General features: G+C 49.1%; 1 protein-coding gene across 2 annotated transcripts in view; it reads left to right on the top strand.

Moving 5' to 3' along the window:
* WNT11 (Wnt family member 11) overlaps positions 1-18,949 on the top strand; it is a 35,382-nt gene that overhangs the window by 1,972 nt on the left and 14,461 nt on the right. Inside the window, exons 2-5 of one of the 2 annotated variants that reach the window (XM_019525274.1) lie at positions 8,411-8,646; positions 9,714-9,827; positions 9,912-9,991; positions 11,878-12,170. In XM_019525274.1, coding sequence (XP_019380819.1) covers positions 8,411-8,646; positions 9,714-9,827; positions 9,912-9,991; positions 11,878-12,170 — 723 coding nt within the window. Of the gene's footprint in view, positions 1-8,410; positions 8,647-9,713; positions 9,992-11,877; positions 12,171-18,949 lie in introns of both variants that reach the window. The other variant, XM_019525273.1, reaches the window with a different exon arrangement.

Here is an 18,949-nt window from a genome sequence, read left to right as displayed (position 1 = left end):
TTTTCCGCGCCCTTTTTTTTTTTTTTTTTTTTTTTCCTTTCCTCCTTTCTGCAGCTCTGGGCTGAACGTTTCTCAGTTACACCAGCAAGCTCAGTGGAGTTGCTCCTGATTTACACCCTCCCCCCCTTATTGAGAACATGGCATTTGGCTGAAGGGACAGTTTCTATAACTCACTGGGGTAAAATTCCCAGTCTGATCTTTGCCTGAATTGTAATTGCAGGGTGGACCCCTACGTTACATTGACTGCTGCTGCTTATTACTATTCCTGTAGCCCTGACACGATCAAATCACAGCTGAGGACCCCATTGTGCTGGGTGTTGCACAAAGGCCGAACAAAATGATCCTCCCTGCCCCAGGGAGTGGCCTGGGTATGAGACAAGAGGCAACAGATGGATGCAGACAGGGGAGCACCAGGGAACAATGAGATGATGTTCATCACATCAGTAACCGGCAGGGGTCATAGCACACCACGAACCGAAGGGCTGTCAAAATTTTTTTTTTTATGGTGTCCTGGCAAAGGAGAGTTTTGAGGAAGGCTTTGAAGGAGGATGAGGCGCCTTTGCAGATGTGCAGGGAGGGGAAAGGCACCTTGGGGGTGGAGAAAGCAGGAAGGAGCTGGTCTGCGAGTGCCAGATGTGGGCAGTGGAGACTGGCACAGTGGGGCTGGCTTGGCAATTTGGGTGTCGATGGTGCATTTTGCTGGTAGACGGGACCCAAGAAGGGAAAGCGAGTTGTGCCCTTTCAGTGCAGTCTGTTACTTTGCTCTCCTCTTTCCGTTCCCAAAGCACGAGGTGCAAGCAGGAGAGCAGGACGGGGCAGTGGGGTCATTCGACAAGGGGTCAAACCCGCGGGTTTTTGCCAGTCGCGCTTCTGTGGAGCAGTTTTCTCCAGGCTCAGGATGTCTGGAGGCCCAGATCATGTGAGCAGTTTGTCACATGAGAAACTGTGTTGCACAGAAATCCACTTCATGCCTGAGTCTTTACAGGACTGGGGCTTTACCTCTGGCAGGGGCTCCTCATCCCTGCAGGGGTTACACACCCGCGGGTAGAGGCTGGAGTTTTGAATTTGCAATCTCACGTAAGCTCTTTGGAGAGAGATTTTCCACCCCCAGAAATGAGGTGCTGTGGGCACCATCCCAGTCCCATCAGAGCAGCTGCTGGTTTTGCCAGATGGTACCCTAAGGGTGGCCTGGCACCCCATGCATGCAAACAGGTCCCGTTCTGCACAGCTTGTGCGGATGCTTTGCAAGGGGGTGTGAGAATTGCCTGGAGGGCACTTATTTGACAGCTAAACAGGGAATCAAGCTACTGCTTGGTGATTAGGAGGAAAAAATGAGAGCTGCTGTTTCACAGGCATAACACCCTGGATGCTCCCAGACACATGGAAGTGCCCAGGATCTGCGACAAAGAGTAGGAAAACATCACTTGCCTTTCCTAAGGGTAACATTTACTCCTGGGTGGGAATTAAGTGTTGCCTAAGCCTCATATTGTGTGCCAGGAGAGAACATGTCACCCTCATTGTGATCTGTAGACCCCAACAGTAGCTTTGTGGGGGAGGGGGGAGTTGCAGGTGAAACTCCCATAGAAATCAAAGCTAGCGAGAAGGACGGTAGATTCAGGCCCAGGTAAGCACTTGGTGGTGTGAGGATATGGGGCAAAACACCTACCTATCTTTAAGATGGACCGTGACACAGGAGTCAGGGCTGCGTCTCGTTGCAACATCAGAGGCCTGAATCCCAGGACCAGGAGGTCCCTTCTGGTCCCTGCAGGTTTGTCTGCATTGCAGCCTCCCGCGCTTTCTCTTTGGGGGATCTGTCCTCCAGCTCTCCTCACTGGAGTGTCCCAGTATCTCAGATCTTGTGACCATATTTAACATCTCGCTCCTTCGGGTCTCAGCCTGCTGTCCTGTCCCTCCAACTCCTTCAAAACCCCCGGGATCAAATCCTGTCCCTGTCCAAGTCAGCTGCAAACCATCCCCGTTGGTTTCCAGGATGTGTTGGCAGCAGACAGATGGGCTTATTCCATTTATCGACAGCTCAAAATGTCTCTTCTGAGAGACGGCTTTGTCCTACCTGTGCACAGACCCAGTTGTCCCTTTACTCTGGGAGAGATCGGGGGGAGAATAGCATGTGCGAGAGAGAGGAGGACCAGCAGGCGAGTTGCAAAGGAAAGGATCGGGCTTCTGCTTTGAAGCTTGCGCTTCTCCTTTTGCCCCCTGGCAGCTAAAGCGACTTTGACACAGCTACATGAGCGCTCTGGCTTGTCTCTAAGGAGGTGAGTCAACTCGCCGCTGGCACCGACTTCACTGGGAACTTGGACCCGCAGTGAGTGGACTCAAGCCCATTCAGGCCAGTGGTGAATTTGGCTCTGTATCTGAAAGCAAGCCTGGCTGGGTTTTTTTTTTTTTGTTTTTTTTTAATGGCTTACTTTAAAGGGTCCCCATCCCCCCCCCCCCCCCTTTTTTTTTTTTTTTGTTTTTTTTTAATGGCTTACTTTAAAGGGGCCCCCCCCCCCCCCCTTTTTTTTTTTTTTTGTTTTTTTTTAATGGCTTACTTTAAAGGGGCCCCCCCCCCCCCCCTTTTTTTTTTTTTTTGTTTTTTTTTAATGGCTTACTTTAAAGGGGCCCCCCCCCCCCCCCTTTTTTTAGTTTTACTGCACAAACACCCCTTTTCTGTTTGAAAAGGCTTGGGTGCTAATTCAACCACAGGAACAACTTACAAAGAGAGGCGTTTAATTCCTCACCACTTCCAGTCCTGAAGTCAAGATTGGATATTGTTCTGAAAGAGCGGGTCTCACTCGCACGCAAATGATGGGCTTGGTTAAATTATTGGGTGAGGTTCTTTGGCCTGTGGTAGGCAGGAGATCAGACCAGATGATTACAGTGGTCCTATCAGGCCCTTATATGAACACAGTCTGTGCATTTGGGTTTCTTTACCTGACTTTTTTTTTTTTCTAAGGTCGTCCAGTGCAAAATCTCTATTCTCTCACCATGACCGTTCGCTGCACACAGTGCTGCCTCCCTCCCTCCGATGTCATTTTGCTTAGATTTTGTTCTTTGGATTTTACCTGAATTCCAGGTCTCGCACCCCCCCCTCCCCATACACATATATGTATATATGTGTGTGGGAGTGTGCATGTGTGTGCATGGAGCCAATGTGGTGTGTGTGTGTACTATGTATGTACACACATACATCATTGGCTCCGTACACAAACAAACATATATACATATACCTACATACATACATATGTCTATATGCACACACACATCTTTGGCTCCATACACAGACGAACATATACATACATGTGTGTGTATGTATATGTATATATGTGTGTATGCGTATAAATACATGTGTATGTATATCTGTGTGTATACATATATAAAAAATACATATGTGTGTATATCTGTGTGTGTGTATACATATATATAAAGTGTGTGTGTGTGTGTGTGTGTGTGTACATCAGTGTCTGAGAGGACTGACCCTACCAGAAACTCCCCTTGACTTGAATGCTTTAAAAATAAAACCCCACGTTCAAGCATCACAGGATTGTATTCCAGGTCACCCCTGGAAAGCGTTTCCCTGAGCAAAAGATTCTGGTTTGGTTTTAGTCAACAGTCTTGGCCACGGCCAAGCCACAGCTTCTCACGTTGTATCACACAAGTGGGGAAGGGGAAAACGCTTTCCAGGGGTGACCTGGGATGGAATCGTGTGATGTTTTAAGGTGCTTTTTTTTTTTTTTTTTCTTTAGACACGTTGGACTCAGTCCTGAAGCATTCAAGTCAAGGGGGGTGGTTTCTGGTGGGGGTCAACCTCCCTCATGATCCTCTCTCCCTCTCAGACACTGACTCAGTTCTTTTGGTTTCTGATGTTCGTCTAGATTTGAACTAGACCCTTATATGTGATGTGAGCCTTCACAGCCCTTTCACGTCTGAACAGTCCTTTCTTGTGCAGGCGGTGCCTGGGTTTGCTAGATCAGGCTGATTCCTCCCAGTGGATTAAATACTGCAGCTCATTCATATTTTCAGATGAATTTATTAACTGTCTGAGATAATTGAAAGAGTCAACAAGTGTCATGATGATGAATGCATCAGCCTTGCTTGTGCTTAGGTTTATGGTTTTCGGTCCGTTTGATACCCCTGCTGTCGTATATCCTCTCTCTGGAAGGTGCGGATGGGTTGTCACGGGGGCTACTAAGAATCAAACTTAGGTGAGGATTATACACAAGCTAATTCACAGCCGAGAGAGACCAGGCCTGGACTGTCAGGGGCACAGACTAGATGACCTCATGGGTCCCTTGCATTCCTGATCTGTGACTTTTATAAATCTGCATTTCACTCCTTGAAAGCGACTCCAATAAAGATGAGTTTTCTTTTCCATTTCCATTTCCATTACCCTCTTCATTTGCCTCCTGATGCTCGAAGATGTTTCCAATTATAAATTCTCGTAAGCCCCGGCATGAAGTTCGGGCCTGAGAGATGTTCAGAAGATCCATTTCTGCATCCTGCGTTTTATTCACTCTTGGCTCCCAAGAGCACGGCTGGCTCAATGAGAAACAGCAATTGCCACCAATTACCGAATTCCTCTGCTTAAATTTCGAATACACCCCCCTTTCTTTTTTCTGACTTCACTGTAAATCCTTCACATTCAGTCTCCTTCCATGAATCCATTTTCTTATCCCCTGCACAGTTGCTTTAGAGTCTAGAAGATCTCATCTATAAAAGTCGCTATCAATATATGCAAGAGTCTTTGCAGCACATTTTGCTCTGATATTGCTGTTCATAATAACACTCCTCCCTGCTCCATTAACATTGACCCACGCTGTGATGGTTTCCAGCCACCTTTCTCTCCTGGGTCTTCCTGGCTGCAGTGTTTTCTTTCTCCAAATGTCTTCAATTTCTCCTGGCTTGAGCCATGAAACATCCCAGCTTCCTCCGCTAACACACACCTTGCCTTATTCCCTCCTGTCACTGTAGTTGTTCATTCAGCTCCTTCCCTGCCTATGCTCATTTCCCATGCTGTAGAGTTGGAGTCTTGCTGTGGCCAGGATGGTTTAGGAAATGTCTGAGGGGCAAGGATGTTGAGTGGCATCTTTGGGAGAGGTGTTGGATAACTTAGACTTGAGGAAGGGCATATGATACCTAGAAGCTTGTCCAATAGTTCTCCCACCTATACAGTTGGTCCAGGAAAAGATACCACTAAACATCCTTGCCCCTGTGATAGTCTCAGTGCATTTGTGGTGCTGCCCATATTTCAGCAGTCTGCTTTCATGGTCTTCTGTTTTCACAGCCCTATCACACAACAGACCAGATCAGGTCTTGTCCCAGCCTGAGCATCCTTGTTCCTCGCCTACCCACGTGCTCCTCAGATGATTCCAGTCCTCTGTATTTGGCTTCTCTAGGGGTAACGGGGCAATCCTTCATTACCCAGAGCCCAACTAACAAGGCAATATCACTTGAGCAGCCCCGTCAACGTCTATTCATTTGCTGTTCCCCTAGCAGCCCCCATCTTTGGGGCCTGATTCGCATGCTGGCATGGGCCGCTTGCCCGACTAGCTCTTCAGTGGGTCCCTGAGAGGTGCCAATGTATTTTCAGGATCAGATTTCCAGTCTAGTCGCTGAACTTAAGCCACGAGGAGATGGCTGTCTCCCAAAGGCCTGCTTTTCTGATCTATGGAGCAGCTCTCATTAGCTTCACTTCTCCCTGTCTCAGTTTTACCCAGGCCAGCTCCTCCTCAGCACGTGTCCAGGCACCTACAATGAAGAGATGCAATATCTTCTCGGTGGCCAGGCCCGGATGAAAGGGCAAAAGGACTGGACAAGCACCTGGCTGGGGTCGTTTGACCCCAGCGCTCTTTCCAGGCCAGGGCAGGGGGTCGGACTCGATGACCTACTGAGGTCCTTTCCGACCCTAACATCTATGAATCTCTGAAAAAATGTGGCGTGTACATGCGCCCACTGACTACCGAGTTGTGTCAGCCTGTAGTAATCGAGTCCCATCTCACTCAGCATGACACGGAGCTAGCAGGGAGTGCTTCCTCTGCCCAACCCATGATGGCCACAATCACATAGATCCAGATAACACAAGAGAAGACCTCCAGGGGGAAAGCTTGGTCATGAAGAGCAGGGGAAAGACCGAGCAGGTGTTTCTGCAGCGTGCTTTGCTTAGCACTCACCTTTGAAAGCCAGAAGCTGCAACCGATGCAGGATGTCTAACCCTCATTAGCAGAGGCTCTCGGCTCCTAGTGATCTAATCTATCTGCACTGCACTCTTAAATGGAAGGACAGCGATCTTTCTTTCACCCCCGTTTCAAAGCTGGGGAAGGGTTCCCCAGACAGGCCAATGACTGCCCGAAGATACTTTTGGGAAAACAGGGATTTGTGCCCATGGCTTCTAGATTAGTTGCCTGATTCCTGGGCCATGCATCCTTTCTCTGCTGTTCTTCTTGCTGGGCTGGGCCGAGACCCGAACCCAGAGCTCTCCCTGGACATGCATTTGTTTATACATAGGAATTGCAGGAGCTGCTTACGCCCGTAGTGGCTGGGACCTTTCTAACTTGAGAAGTCTCCTCTTGGCCTGTGCTCCATTACAATAGCTGAGGGAAGAAGCCTGCTGGTTTCCAAAGCCAAAACTCTCTAGGGCCCAAATCCACGAAGCATCTCAAATGTGGGGCTTTCTCACTTTGGCGGCTCATTGGAGCAAGGGGCTGGTGTGCATCATGATGAATTTGCTTCAGTCTTCTTTGCCTAGCTGCAAATGATTTGGGGCCTGGATGCAGGAAGAACAGAAGTCGGGGGGGAAAGGGCAGAACTGCACTCCAGAGCAAATGTGTCACCTGCTTTCTGCTTCTTAGGAATTCACTGGCCTAATTCCCAGTGTGCCTTGGCCATGTGCACTTAATGGACACGATCACATGGGCCACAAGTGTAGCCAGAGGGGTTCCCTTTCCCCCTCCACGTCTGCAAACGTTTTTCTGACTCCGGAAGTGCCAGTTCTATCTGCCCGGGGCCATTTGTCTTTGAGAATTTGCTCAGCTCTAGCGAGCAATGGCGCTTTCTACTACACAGGCTGGTGGGGAGGAAGAGGAGAGCAACAGATGCATGCAGCCGTGGACAGGGGGGTGGGGAATTGGCCTTGAAATCCATACCCTGTTGGGGTGTGAGCACTGCGTTCAGCCGGTGGCTGAGAGAAGGTCCAGCTGTGTGACATCCAGATGTGGATGGGAATGCTCCAAGGGTGGGGATGAGCAAAAAAGATAAAGGGTTGGGGCCTCTTTCTAGTTCTGCTTTGCAAAGAGTGAAGCACGTCGCTGCTGCCACTGGAAATAAAACCTGCCCCTAAATGTGTCCATTCGTCAGCACAGTTTGCCTAGCAGACGCGGCTGGGTATGGGATGAGGCTGACACGCAGCTCCTATAACGCAGGTAGAAGGAAGCAGGTTTTTGGGCTGCTCCTTTGCTGATCTGAGCAGGGCCATTCACCAGCTCCTGATGCTGTGAGTTATAAAGTCGTTTTTTATGAGAATCAGTAACACTTATGGCCTTCCTAGCTGGATCATAAAGACACCAGCGACATTTGGCTCTGGGCTCCAATCAGTGGCCTGTGGGTACCTGGGAAAGCATTGTGCACCCATGGGGCTGCATCCCACAAACAGCTTGCACCACTGTTGAGCAGTTGCTGGTGTGGAAAGAATCCCAAAATAGATGAGCCCATGCCCATGGTGTAGGGTAGGGTCTTGCATTGCTTCACGGTAACAGGCCCTGGTGTTTTGAAATAACTCTCGACTTGGACCAGGCTACTCTCTCTCCAGTGCTATCATTTGACTTTTGCCATGGGTTTTATCGGGATCTACCTGTATCTCAGTGCAATGGCAGTGGAACAGGGGAAGTGGTTTGCTTGAATTCAAAGACAGAGCATGAAGGGTTTCTTTTTTTTTTTTTTTTTCTGGAAACTCAATTGCTTTTTCTTCCAGCCCTAGCAGGGGATTTTCTCCATGATTCATGCCTTGACATTTCGCATAATCCTTTGAGGGGTGTGCAAGATGGATTCTGAATGCAGAAAACTGATAACGCCTACATTGCTTGCTTTCTTAAGACTGCAGCCTTGGGAGATCCAGCTATATATTATCGTGCAACTGATGGGTCATTTTTCTGTCTTTGGGGAGGCCTGTCGTCTTCCTCTCCCAGCTGATGGCCTTCCTGAAGAATCGGCATGCTCTCTCAGCCTGCCTTTTGGCAACCTTTAAATAGATTGAAATGTTTGCTATAGACAGGAAGGGGGAGGGGATGTTACGTCCAAGACAAACGGTTTGCAGGTGGATGGGAGGCATATCACAGAGAGAAGCTGAGGCTGGACTGATGGATCACTTTCTAATGGCTTTGGTGGTGGTGGGTGTTTTTTTTTTTTTTGTTCTCAGAGCGTTATCCAAGACTCCCCCGGTCCTTGCCCTGAATCAGACCCAGCATTGCAAACAGCTGGAAGGCCTGGTAATGTCCCAAGTGCAGCTGTGCCGCAGCAACCTAGAGCTCATGCAAACCATCATCCAGGCGGCGCGAGAAGTGATAAAGACATGCCGCAAAACGTTCTCTGACATGCGCTGGAACTGCTCCTCCATTGAGCTGGCCCCTAACTACCTGCTGGATTTAGAGAGAGGTAAAAGACAGAGCTACCCTCCAGGATTTGCTGGGCATTAAGAGGTGGCCAAGGGTCAGGGGGCAGCTGGGGTGTGCGTGTAGGTGTGGGAACAAGAGCCCTAAGCAATGAAGGAGGTCATGGGGACCTCATTGCAAATGGGGAAGGGACTGTACATCTCTATCCCATTCTGAATTGGGCCTGACACTGTACTCGGCTGCAGTATCGCTCTCAGGGGGCACGCACATAATGCATTTACTCCGGAGTACTTTGATGTTGGTAAAACTGGAGTGGACACCATCGTGCGGGTGGAAGCCAGTCCATTTTGGGGTCGCTATCCCCTGGAAAGTGCAGAGGAAGACTTAGCCTGGGGAAAGTTACACTGATGCAGCAGTCATGTGTGCATGCCCCTAGCTGAGCAATGCAAGCAGACTCTCCTGCCACCTCGTGGCCAGTGCTATCACAGCACCTGCTGCAGACTCGGATTGGGAGGGCGGGTTGGGTGTCTCCTCCTCGCTACAGCACACATTTACTGCACAGTGAAACTGGGGATAAATTACTGCACCGCACATTAACTCTGGTGAGCTCGCCACTCCAAGGGGATGCGAGTCATGGTGGCTTTATCCAGTGGGGACCACGTGCAAGGAGTTGACAGTGCAGAGGTGGGGACGGATGGACACTGGCAGAGAAGCAGGACAGCGGTGAATTAAACCGTAGCAGCAAATTGTTCCAGGACCAAGTGAAATAGTGTTGGCTGTAACTGTGCTGCGTGTTCCCATTCTCAAATAGGTCTGAGAATTGGCTTCATCCCTATCCCACACCCACCTGCTACTTCAATGCCTGCAGTACAGCCCACCCAGCCAACTGCCTGGGTTACTTGCTGATAGTGCTGAAGGCCCAAGTGCCTATGACAGCCCCGTTCTTTGGTTATAGGGGGGAAAACAATCCTGTTTTGCTTCTCCACTTTGTCAGTGATAGAGGCCCACTTTCTAGGGCAGGAGCAGGGGCTGGGAATGGGGCAGGGGCAAGGGCTGGGTAGTGCAGCACATTAGCATTGATGGCTGACTTGCAATTTTCTTGTCTTGCAGGCACAAGGGAGTCAGCATTTGTATATGCCCTCTCCGCTGCTGCCATCAGCCACACTATTGCCAGGGCCTGCACCACGGGGGACCTCCCTGGCTGTTCCTGTGGTCCCATCCCAGGTGAGACACCTGGACCTGGGTATCGATGGGGAGGATGTGCTGACAACCTCAACTATGGTCTTATCATGGGGTCCAAATTTTCAGATGCTCCCATGAAGATGAAAAAATCAGGATCACAAGCCAATAAGCTGATGCATCTGCACAACAGTGAAGTAGGGAGACAGGTAACCATCCAAGAGAGTTATTGTCATTGTACCATCATCTGTAGTGCTTGGTGGCTTTGTGATGTTCAGTGTCTCTGCCAGCTAGTGACCGACACAGGCCTTTTTCCCAGAGCACTCTGAACTCTGTCGGCCTGCATAAGCATTGCAGAAATGCTAATGCAGCCTCTGGGAGAATAATGCCTGTGTATACTCATGTACATAAAACCAGGAAAGAGATGTGGTCATGTAGCCTGGGCTGGGCACCAGGAACTCCTCGATTCAAGTCTCCCTTCTGGCATGGACTAAGGTACTCCCCTGGCCTCTGTTACCGCAGTGTCTGGGCTACATATCTGTGAGGAAGGGTAACACTGTGATCCCATTTTCCAGAGAGGAAACGGAGGCTAAGAAACTTGCCCCAGGCCACGTGGGAAGTCTGTGGCAGAGTACAGGCTTGACTTCAGGATGCTCAAGGCCTTGGCAGTTGCCTGGACTGCTTCCTCTTCTTTTGCAAGCTATGGCACGTAAATACATGTTTCTTAGTGGTTTGGGGGCCTAAACACAGCATCAGGTGCTGGGGTCCTGAATCCCTATTTCAACTCTGGCCCTGACTCCTGGTGTGATATAGTATGGGTCATTTCACTGCCCTACCTCAGTTTCCCCATGCTTTCCCCATGCTCCTCACTGTGTGGAGCAACAAGTTAACACTAGCCAAGTGCTTTGCACCCACAACAAATGCTTGGGCCCGTTGTGTGAGAAAGGAGCAGAGCAGCAGCTGCCTTGCAGCAGCTTGTGGGGGTCAGTAGTGCTGATTCCCCAATCCTGGGAGCAATTCTGGAGGTGCCTGACAGAGCCTGGAGTCTGGCTCTGCTTCTCAAATGCACTTCATTCCCAAATTAATGCTGGCACTTTGCCTGCACGAGCAGCCCTCCGCCAGTGAGGGCTGTAAAATCTCCTCCTCCCTCTGGGGCTGCAGAGGCTTTTTTTGAGGTTCCCTCTCAGTGCATTGCTCTGCACGAGTGGAGCTGGATGCCCGCGTCACTCAGCCTGCACAGACACTGCATGGTGCACAGCTCCACTCTCCTGGAGCCGAAGGGTGTGGGGAGGAGGGTAGCCCATATAATGCCGTGGTCCTTTCTGTCCCCCGTGGGTGCCTGAGTATGCTGCTCCAGGCACGGGGCTGGAATAGCCCCTGTAGGGCACCTCCATAGCTGTTCGCTGCCGTTCCCCTGCCCACTTGCCGAATGCCCCAGGTGCGAGTCATAACGCAGAGCGCCGAGAGTCTTGTCCGTGGCCGCAGAGGAAGTCCCTGCCTCCTGTGCTCTGACCACAGCACCACATCTCTTTTCATGCTTGCTCCTGAATGTCTTGGATCCAATTTGGGGCTAATCCTTTTGACTGGCGTCAAGGGGCACGGCTCTGTTCAGGGATCCCTCCTGTTGTATTGTGGGAATAATGCAAACTGCAAAAGCAAAGTAAATGTTTTCATGTGTAATATAGCAGTTCTTTGCTATGGCTCACCTGGGATCTGGATAAATCTGAGCTCTGGCAGCATGTTGGAGGCACAGATTTCATGTCAATTGATAGATCTGTTAGTAGCTGCTGAACTGAGTGGCTGGAGTGCTTCCTCTGGTATCTACACCAACAGTGGTAGATGCCGGGAGGATAATGGATAGGGGATAGATCACTCTAAATCTATCTGGTTCAGTGCTGTCCCTTGAATATCTACTTCTGTCACTGTTGGAGACGGGACACTGGGCTAGAGGGACCAGTGGTCTGACCCAGTCTGGCACATCTTCTGTCCTTATATTCTTAAGGATTACATTTAAGACATTGACTCCTTGATCATCTCCTGGGAAGTTCGTAGTGAAGAGGAGGTCACTTTGTAACTCTCTGCTTCTTTTTCCCAGGTCCTCAAAGCCTCTCTGGAGATGAAATGTAAGTGCCATGGAGTATCTGGGTCCTGTTCTATCAAGACCTGCTGGAAGGGTCTGCAAGAATTGAGGGACATTGCTCAGGATCTCAAAAACAAGTACTTGTCGGCCACTAAGGTGGTGCACAGACCCATGGGAACTCGCAAGTATCTGGTGCCAAAGGATATCGACATCAGGCCGGTTAAAGAGACGGAGCTGATTTACCTGCAGAGCTCACCTGACTTCTGCATGAAGAATGAAAAAGTGGGATCTCACGGGACACAAGACAGGTAACAACTCAAGGGGCAGATTGTGGTTGTACTCTCGTGTTTCCCACTGCCACGTGGCAGAGACGTGTCCCAGTTGAAGCGGCATGTCCCACTGGAGAGGGTCGGCGTGTTGCACACTACACATATGTAACACCGCGTGTAACTCCCCCCACCCTTCAATATACACACAGGAGCAGCCAGTGGCAGGTACTGAGCTGAACGTGCAGTGCCCCAGCGAGATCAGAGATGTCAAGGGTACCTCCCAGCTCAGGTTCAGCTCCTCTCCATGCATAAGGCAGGGATAAGACAGCAGCACCTACACTGCCGACTTGCAGGTGTCATCTCCTTCTTGAAGCTGGAGACTGCTGCCATTGGTTTAATTTAGGCAAACACCTCTGGGGCTTGTGACAAGTGTCTGGGACAAGCCTCATGGGGGGAGAGGAGAGGACACAGTGTGTGAGTATCAACCTTGTGCTATATGATCCCATCATTGCAATGCTAGAGGGACTGTAAGGAATGAAGATACCTCTGGGATCATCGAGTCCTTTAGTCTTGCCTTGATTCACTCTCTTCTGCCTTGGACAAAGCTCCGCTGCAGCAAAAAGATTTTTAATAAATGATATAGGCACATTAGTGATCGAAGCTATGAAGCTAGCTTTGGTTCAGTACATAAATATGATATTGAAATAGGGGGTGTTGATGGGGGAAACGTAGATCTGGGGATTAGGGCAGACCTGAGGCAGAGCATTTTGTGCCCCAAAACCTAATATCTCTGCCCATTATATAGTTTGAAGTGGTCCATCTGTGGCAAAAGGCAGCCTCCGTATGTGACACATGGCAGAGCAGGGAGGGGACAGGCAGCACAGCAGCAGGTAGGGCAGGAAGCAGAAAGCAGAGCAGGAGATCAGACAGGGAGCAGAAATCAAGAGTAGCAGATCAGGCAGAGGAAGGGGATCAAAGTGGTCCTTGGGAAGGGTGTGGGGCTAATTTGTGGCCTGCACTGTTATAATTGATCCAATAGTACCAAACCATCAGTCTTCAAATACACGACAGGTGATTACAGAGAGGGTGGAGATGGGCTTTTCTTTGTGGCTTTGGGGGACAGGAATAGGAGCAATGGCTTCAACCTGCAGCCGGGGAAATTTAGGCTGGAGATTAGGAGGAACTTTCTGACTGTGAGCAAGGTTGAGCATTGCAAAAGGCTGGAGAGAGACGTTGTGGAGTCTCCATCCTGGGCAGTTTTCAAGAGCAGGTTGGACACTTGGCTGGGATGAGCTAGTCATGGACCATCCTGGCTTGAGCAGGGGGCTGGACTACATGACTTCCTGAGGGCCCTTCCAGTCCTGCTTCCCTATGATCCCATGAAACCTCGCTTCTGGGGTGTGGAAAGCACTCCCTTCTCCAGAACCGAGGTACTTCTCAGAAGGATTCTGGCCTGATCAAGCCGACTAGAAGGAGATGGTGCATGGGTGGCACACATCTTAGGAAGACCTGCTCAGGAGTCTCTGATAATGTGGGGCAACTAGATTTTCACTTTGCCAACTGGGACTAAAAGCGATGACCACGACTGGTTGGACCGCTCTGGAGAGCTATGGAAGGGTTACTTTCCTGAAGCCGTCAGGAACTGGTGCTTACCAGCTCGTCCTAAGTTGAGGGCTAGGCATCTTTTGCTCCTCTGACTGATGGTGGGATCATGCTAAGCAAACAAAGAAGGGTCAGGCAACATCTGCAGTCATTCCAGCTGTCTGGAACAGGCTTGTGGGAGCAGGTTTCGGGTGGGGAAAACCCCCCGTTTAGATGAACTCAAAACTTTTCAAGGAATCGTGTCCAGTTTGACAACATTTTGTTTGCAAATAGTTGCTAGAAAAGGTTGACTTTATTTAACAAAAGCCTTTGGGTTTTGGTTTCAGAATGCCTTTTTATTTTGCATTTTATGGTACATTCATTTAAAAAAAATAAAAAGGGGTCCACATTAAAACTAGATATTTTACATGCGTCTGAATGGGATGTTCAGGTTGAGCCAGCATGAATCTTGTATGGCATTTCATTTTCTCAATAAGTTTTGTCTGGGGGTGTTTTAAGTTGGGCTTTTCAGCCTGGTTTGGCACGAGAAGGCTGCCAGCTCTGTCACCATCCTGGGGCTAGTGGTGATGTGCGGCTGGTAGAGAAGGGTCCCCTGAACATGAGACGGATGGTGGCAGCATCAGAGGCTCAACATGGTGACGTTGGAGGTGGTGATTTTTGAAGGGAGTTTCTTAAAGAGATGTTTTTCGGACAACGCGGGGCCAGAGACAGCTGACAGAAGCAGTGGGGAGGATGGCAGAGATAAAATGCAGTGGTGATTTCCCCACTTGCCTAGTAGCCTTAGAAGCCAGGTGCTATGTCTATAAATTAATTTGCACAGTTGTTCGTGGTCTGCTTGTCCGGAAGATGTCCAGCATCCCAGAACAGGAGTCTGCAAAGTACCATGTAATGCAAGCTTTGCCCTCGCAGCACGGTTTCTGTACTGAATTAGCAAAGGAAATAGGTGTAAAATCCACACAGTACGTCTCCTGATCCATCTGTGCTCCCCAACAGGCTTCATAGTAGCTAATCCAGGCCTCTTCACTCTCCAGCGGATGCTTTTTTCCCGCCCCCACCACTATTTTTTTTCTTTCGGAGATCACATGTAATACCTTTTAAATGCAGCGGCCCCGTTCTAGCCTGGCAGGTAACAGAGAGGTAGGGTGTCACGGCAGAGAGGCACAGAAGAGTGCTGTTATGTAGAGGCGGGGAAATATATGGTTCACACTTCTTACACAGAGATGTTTAATGTTCACATGGAAATATTCCATACAGGTTTGATTTTATAAGTAGAGTCCCAAAGGCCTCTTAATATTTTATTCCTTTTCGCTTTCAGGAGATGTAGCTGTTTTTCTCAAGCCTGCCTTTTTTTAGGAGCTCTAAAGCCAATGTAGTGGAAAGGAGTTTCCAAAGAAGTCCCACAGCCTGTTTCTCTTTTCATCGCACACCCACCCGCTCGCGCTCACTTTTTGGCCACTCGGAGGAGAAACGTGTTTGTCCTTGGCAGTGCTGCCAGCAGCGCACAGGAGGCGTTGGACGCTGGGGCTTGCTCTCCGCGTGCCCTTATCTTTGCCTCTCCTCCGCACCCCTACGTAACACAGAGCCCGTGAGCACATTGCACCCCGTTCCCAACCACGAGCAGAGCTTGGCAGATAATTTTGCAGCTCTTTGGCTCCATTTAAAAGCACAGGGAGGAGACGGACACGCTGCGGCTCCCTCAACAACCAGGCCTCCCTGCATTGTGTGTCCCATCTTGTTATTTTAGGTTGTGTTACATGAGCCGGGACTATGAGCTCATTCCCGGACTCTTAACCCAAGAGCTATTTGCTAATTAGTGCTGCTAACGGGGGGGTGGGTTTGGGAAATTCATACAGCAACACAAAAAGGAATCAAGCAAAAGGTGGGGAATAAGCCGGTTCATGACGTAAGGTCCTTTTACACCATCTAATTTTCCTACCACCGGTGTTAAGTGGTGCAGTTTCTGAGGAATGGCTTGCTTTTTTTAATTGGGCCATTAGTTTGAATTAGAAGGAAAATAGGATCATTCTTTTGGATCATGTCAAAATGGACTACGGCCCCCCACGCACGCACAGACGCACACGTGTGTGTACATCCTGGTAATTAAAGCAATGTAAAATGGGGTTTGGGGATAAAGTAGGAGGCTCCTGGCAAACTTCCATTGCCCTGAATAGACTGAGCTTCATTTTTACCCTATAGGGAGCGGTCTTGCACTGGCAGGTGGATGGAAAACCAATCAGCCTTTCCTATCTCTGCCGTCTAGCATTTGTCTAATCCTCCCTCACATTGCTTACCCGAATTGTGTGTTTCTGAGTATCTGGGGAATCGCGTTACTTTGTAGAGGAGCTGAGTGAAAACTTTCACGCGGCGTTTGGACCAGGGGCAGTCAAAAAGGCTTTCAAGGAAATACTGGGCCTCTTTTTGAATAAGCCTGGGATCGTTTTTAAAGTCACTCTGGGCTATCATACAGTTGGGCATTGAAACTAGAAATCATCTTAAAATGGGGAGGGTTCAAAATTTACACCTGCACAATTAGGCTTAGGCCTGACTGGCTGAACTCAAAGGGCGTTTGTACACGTGCTTGTGCCGCAGCGCCGGGTGCTTTTAATAAAAGCGGCGCATGCATTTGTATAAGCAGAAATAGGCCCATCAGCGCTGAGAAAATGGCAGCGGTACCCTTTTGTACTAAAACATGATGAAGGTGTTTTAACTCAGAAGTGCACCGCCACCATTTTCTGTGCACTTACGTGCATTTTGCCACTTACACAACTGGATGCAATACAGCGCAGTGCGCACCAGCCCGCGTACAGACCAGACTCAATTAATCGAGTGTGCGCCGGTGTGCCGGATCTCCAGCGCGCCATGGAAACGTATGTGTATAAATGCCCAAACTTGAGATCTGAACATTATTCGAGGCTTTGAAGCATACAAAATCCGGAGCAGGATCTGAACGTTGCGGTTCGAACCCATGTCTGCTAACGGCTGCCTTGAAAGAGACCAGGGTGCTAGTCGGTTTAAGCCAGGGTACGCGAATTTATTTATTGCTGCCACGTTTTTGCATAAGAAAAAAATGGTCTCGAGGGGGGAGACACCGAAAGGAGTTGATAAGCGAAGCAGCCCCCTGGATTTACGATGGTTGATAAACAGAACAACTCGGCAGAAAGAGATGGTTTATGTTCGGGTTTCGGAGCTTTCTTGTACGAAAACACTCTATAACTTATTTTTAATGAGGTCGTTCAGTTCCTTTTTCCTGGCAAACCCGGTTATCAGCTTCAAGTGGAAGATGAATAGGGCCAAATTATGAAACCAAGGTGCATTCTGTGCGAAAAGAGGCAAACAACTTAACCTTCTTTATCAGAAGGGCGCAGCGTGTCGTATTTCACCCATTGTTTTTGAGCCCCTTCAAGAGAGCCCATGAAAGGGAAGTTGGGGGGGGGGGGGGGCTCCGAGCCCTTGGACCCTGCAAAGATTAGTGAGCTGTTTATGACTGAGCTTTCCCAGAGCCGGCTTGGAGCTAAGCAGATGCCACCGCTCCTCTTCCTCCTGCCCCTGATGTTGAAGGCGAGTTGTTGGGGGCTGCAAAAGCCAGTCTGCAGCTTTCTATAGGTTAAAACAAGACAGCTGGAGGAAGGCACTAAAAGAGAGAGAAGAGTAGGAGCCTTTTCTTAAATTCTGAATGACTGGCTCTATGGCTTGAGCCTGTTCATACCTCTTAGCATCCCGCTCTCCAAACATATTACTGGAAACAAACTTGGCCACGGCTGTTTTTACCACGAGCACTTACATTTGCTTGTGGGCAGAGCGGGTGTTCGTGCAGGAACAGCGGCATTTGGTAATTGCCATTCATTATCGCCACGTTGAATTTGAATCCGGAAACAGAAACAATCTAATGAGGACTGACTAATTACAGAAAAGCAATGGTCATGCTACCCGACCCTTGCCTTTGATGTTCTAGTAACTTGTATTATCATTTCGTAACCTTTGGTAAACCGTTGGCACCTTAATGTAAAGGGTGAGGCAATGCATCAGGAATTGGCAATAGCAAACAGTTATTCTATAAACATGCCAGCAGCTTCAATTTTATTACCGTGAACCTGGGTGTGAAGTGGAAAAATAGGGGCCCGGATAGGTGACATGTGTAAGTGATCTTTACATTAGTGAAACAAAGAACCAGGAAGCGTCAGCATCACTTCACCCAGTCTGATGGAGATTTGCCTCTAAGGAATCAGGGGTTAAGCTGCCTGTTGTAAGGCACACCAATATAGGGGATGTCTGTCTGTCTGCAGTTCATCCTGTTTCTTCAAGGCTCCCCACCACCTAGGCCAGGTACCGGCATGATACTTCTACTGGTATAAGTGCTCAGAAACGGGTCTATACCTGTAACATAACAGAAGTTAGGCACAAGACCGGTCTATACCCATAACAGAACGCAAGTTTGGCACACACAGACTGGTTTAAAAATGGCAGAACCTGGTCTAAGATTTGCACCCTCCCACACCCAAAGGGCGAATGTGCGTTTTTGTTCACTACCGAACTAAACTAGGCCACTTACACAAAACAGCGTAACTTAGATTGATTCCAACTCCGGCTTTTTCAACGTCTGGACTTAGCCCAAGTGGCAAGGCTTCATAATGGCTACCTATTGTGTGCAACTGCCCAGGAGAGCTCCGTGTCTGCCTGATCCCCATTTATTTTATGCCAGTTTATATCATGAGGACAGGGTACACTGGTGTAAAAGTATGGTCTGTCCTGACCCATATAAAAGTGGCAGCACTCTCCTGAACTCCATCCGCACACCAAACTGCCAGCTTAAGACACTACTCCCAGCAGATCGTGCAGGTGTTCGGATGGTGGTCATGTGGGTTTTCTTGGGATTTTAGATACATCCCACCAGTGGGGTTTGGATGCCTTTTGGACTCTGCCATGAACTGATCAGCAAAGATTTGTAAATAACAAATCCACTGCTGGAAAGGGGGAAAGTTGAAAAAAGAAAAAATGCACTGGACATTGTATCCCTTTGGGTGGGGGGCTGGACTCGATCTTCCGAGGTCCCGTCCAGCCCTAATGTCTATGAAATCTATTTGCAAAGAATGATTAGACCAGTGCCATTCAGCTCCTCTCTGTCTAAGCAGTAGCATGGTTATTGGCTTTATTCATTGAGGAAAATAATAGAAATGAATCATGGACAAGTGGGGCTGGAAGGAAATCATCCAGTCTAC

The sequence above is a fragment of the Gavialis gangeticus genome, unplaced genomic scaffold (genome assembly GCF_001723915.1).
Source record: "Gavialis gangeticus isolate Ggan-Ray unplaced genomic scaffold, GavGan_comp1, whole genome shotgun sequence".
Taxonomy (NCBI): domain Eukaryota; kingdom Metazoa; phylum Chordata; order Crocodylia; family Gavialidae; genus Gavialis; species Gavialis gangeticus.
This window is presented reverse-complemented; position numbering and strand designations above follow the sequence as displayed.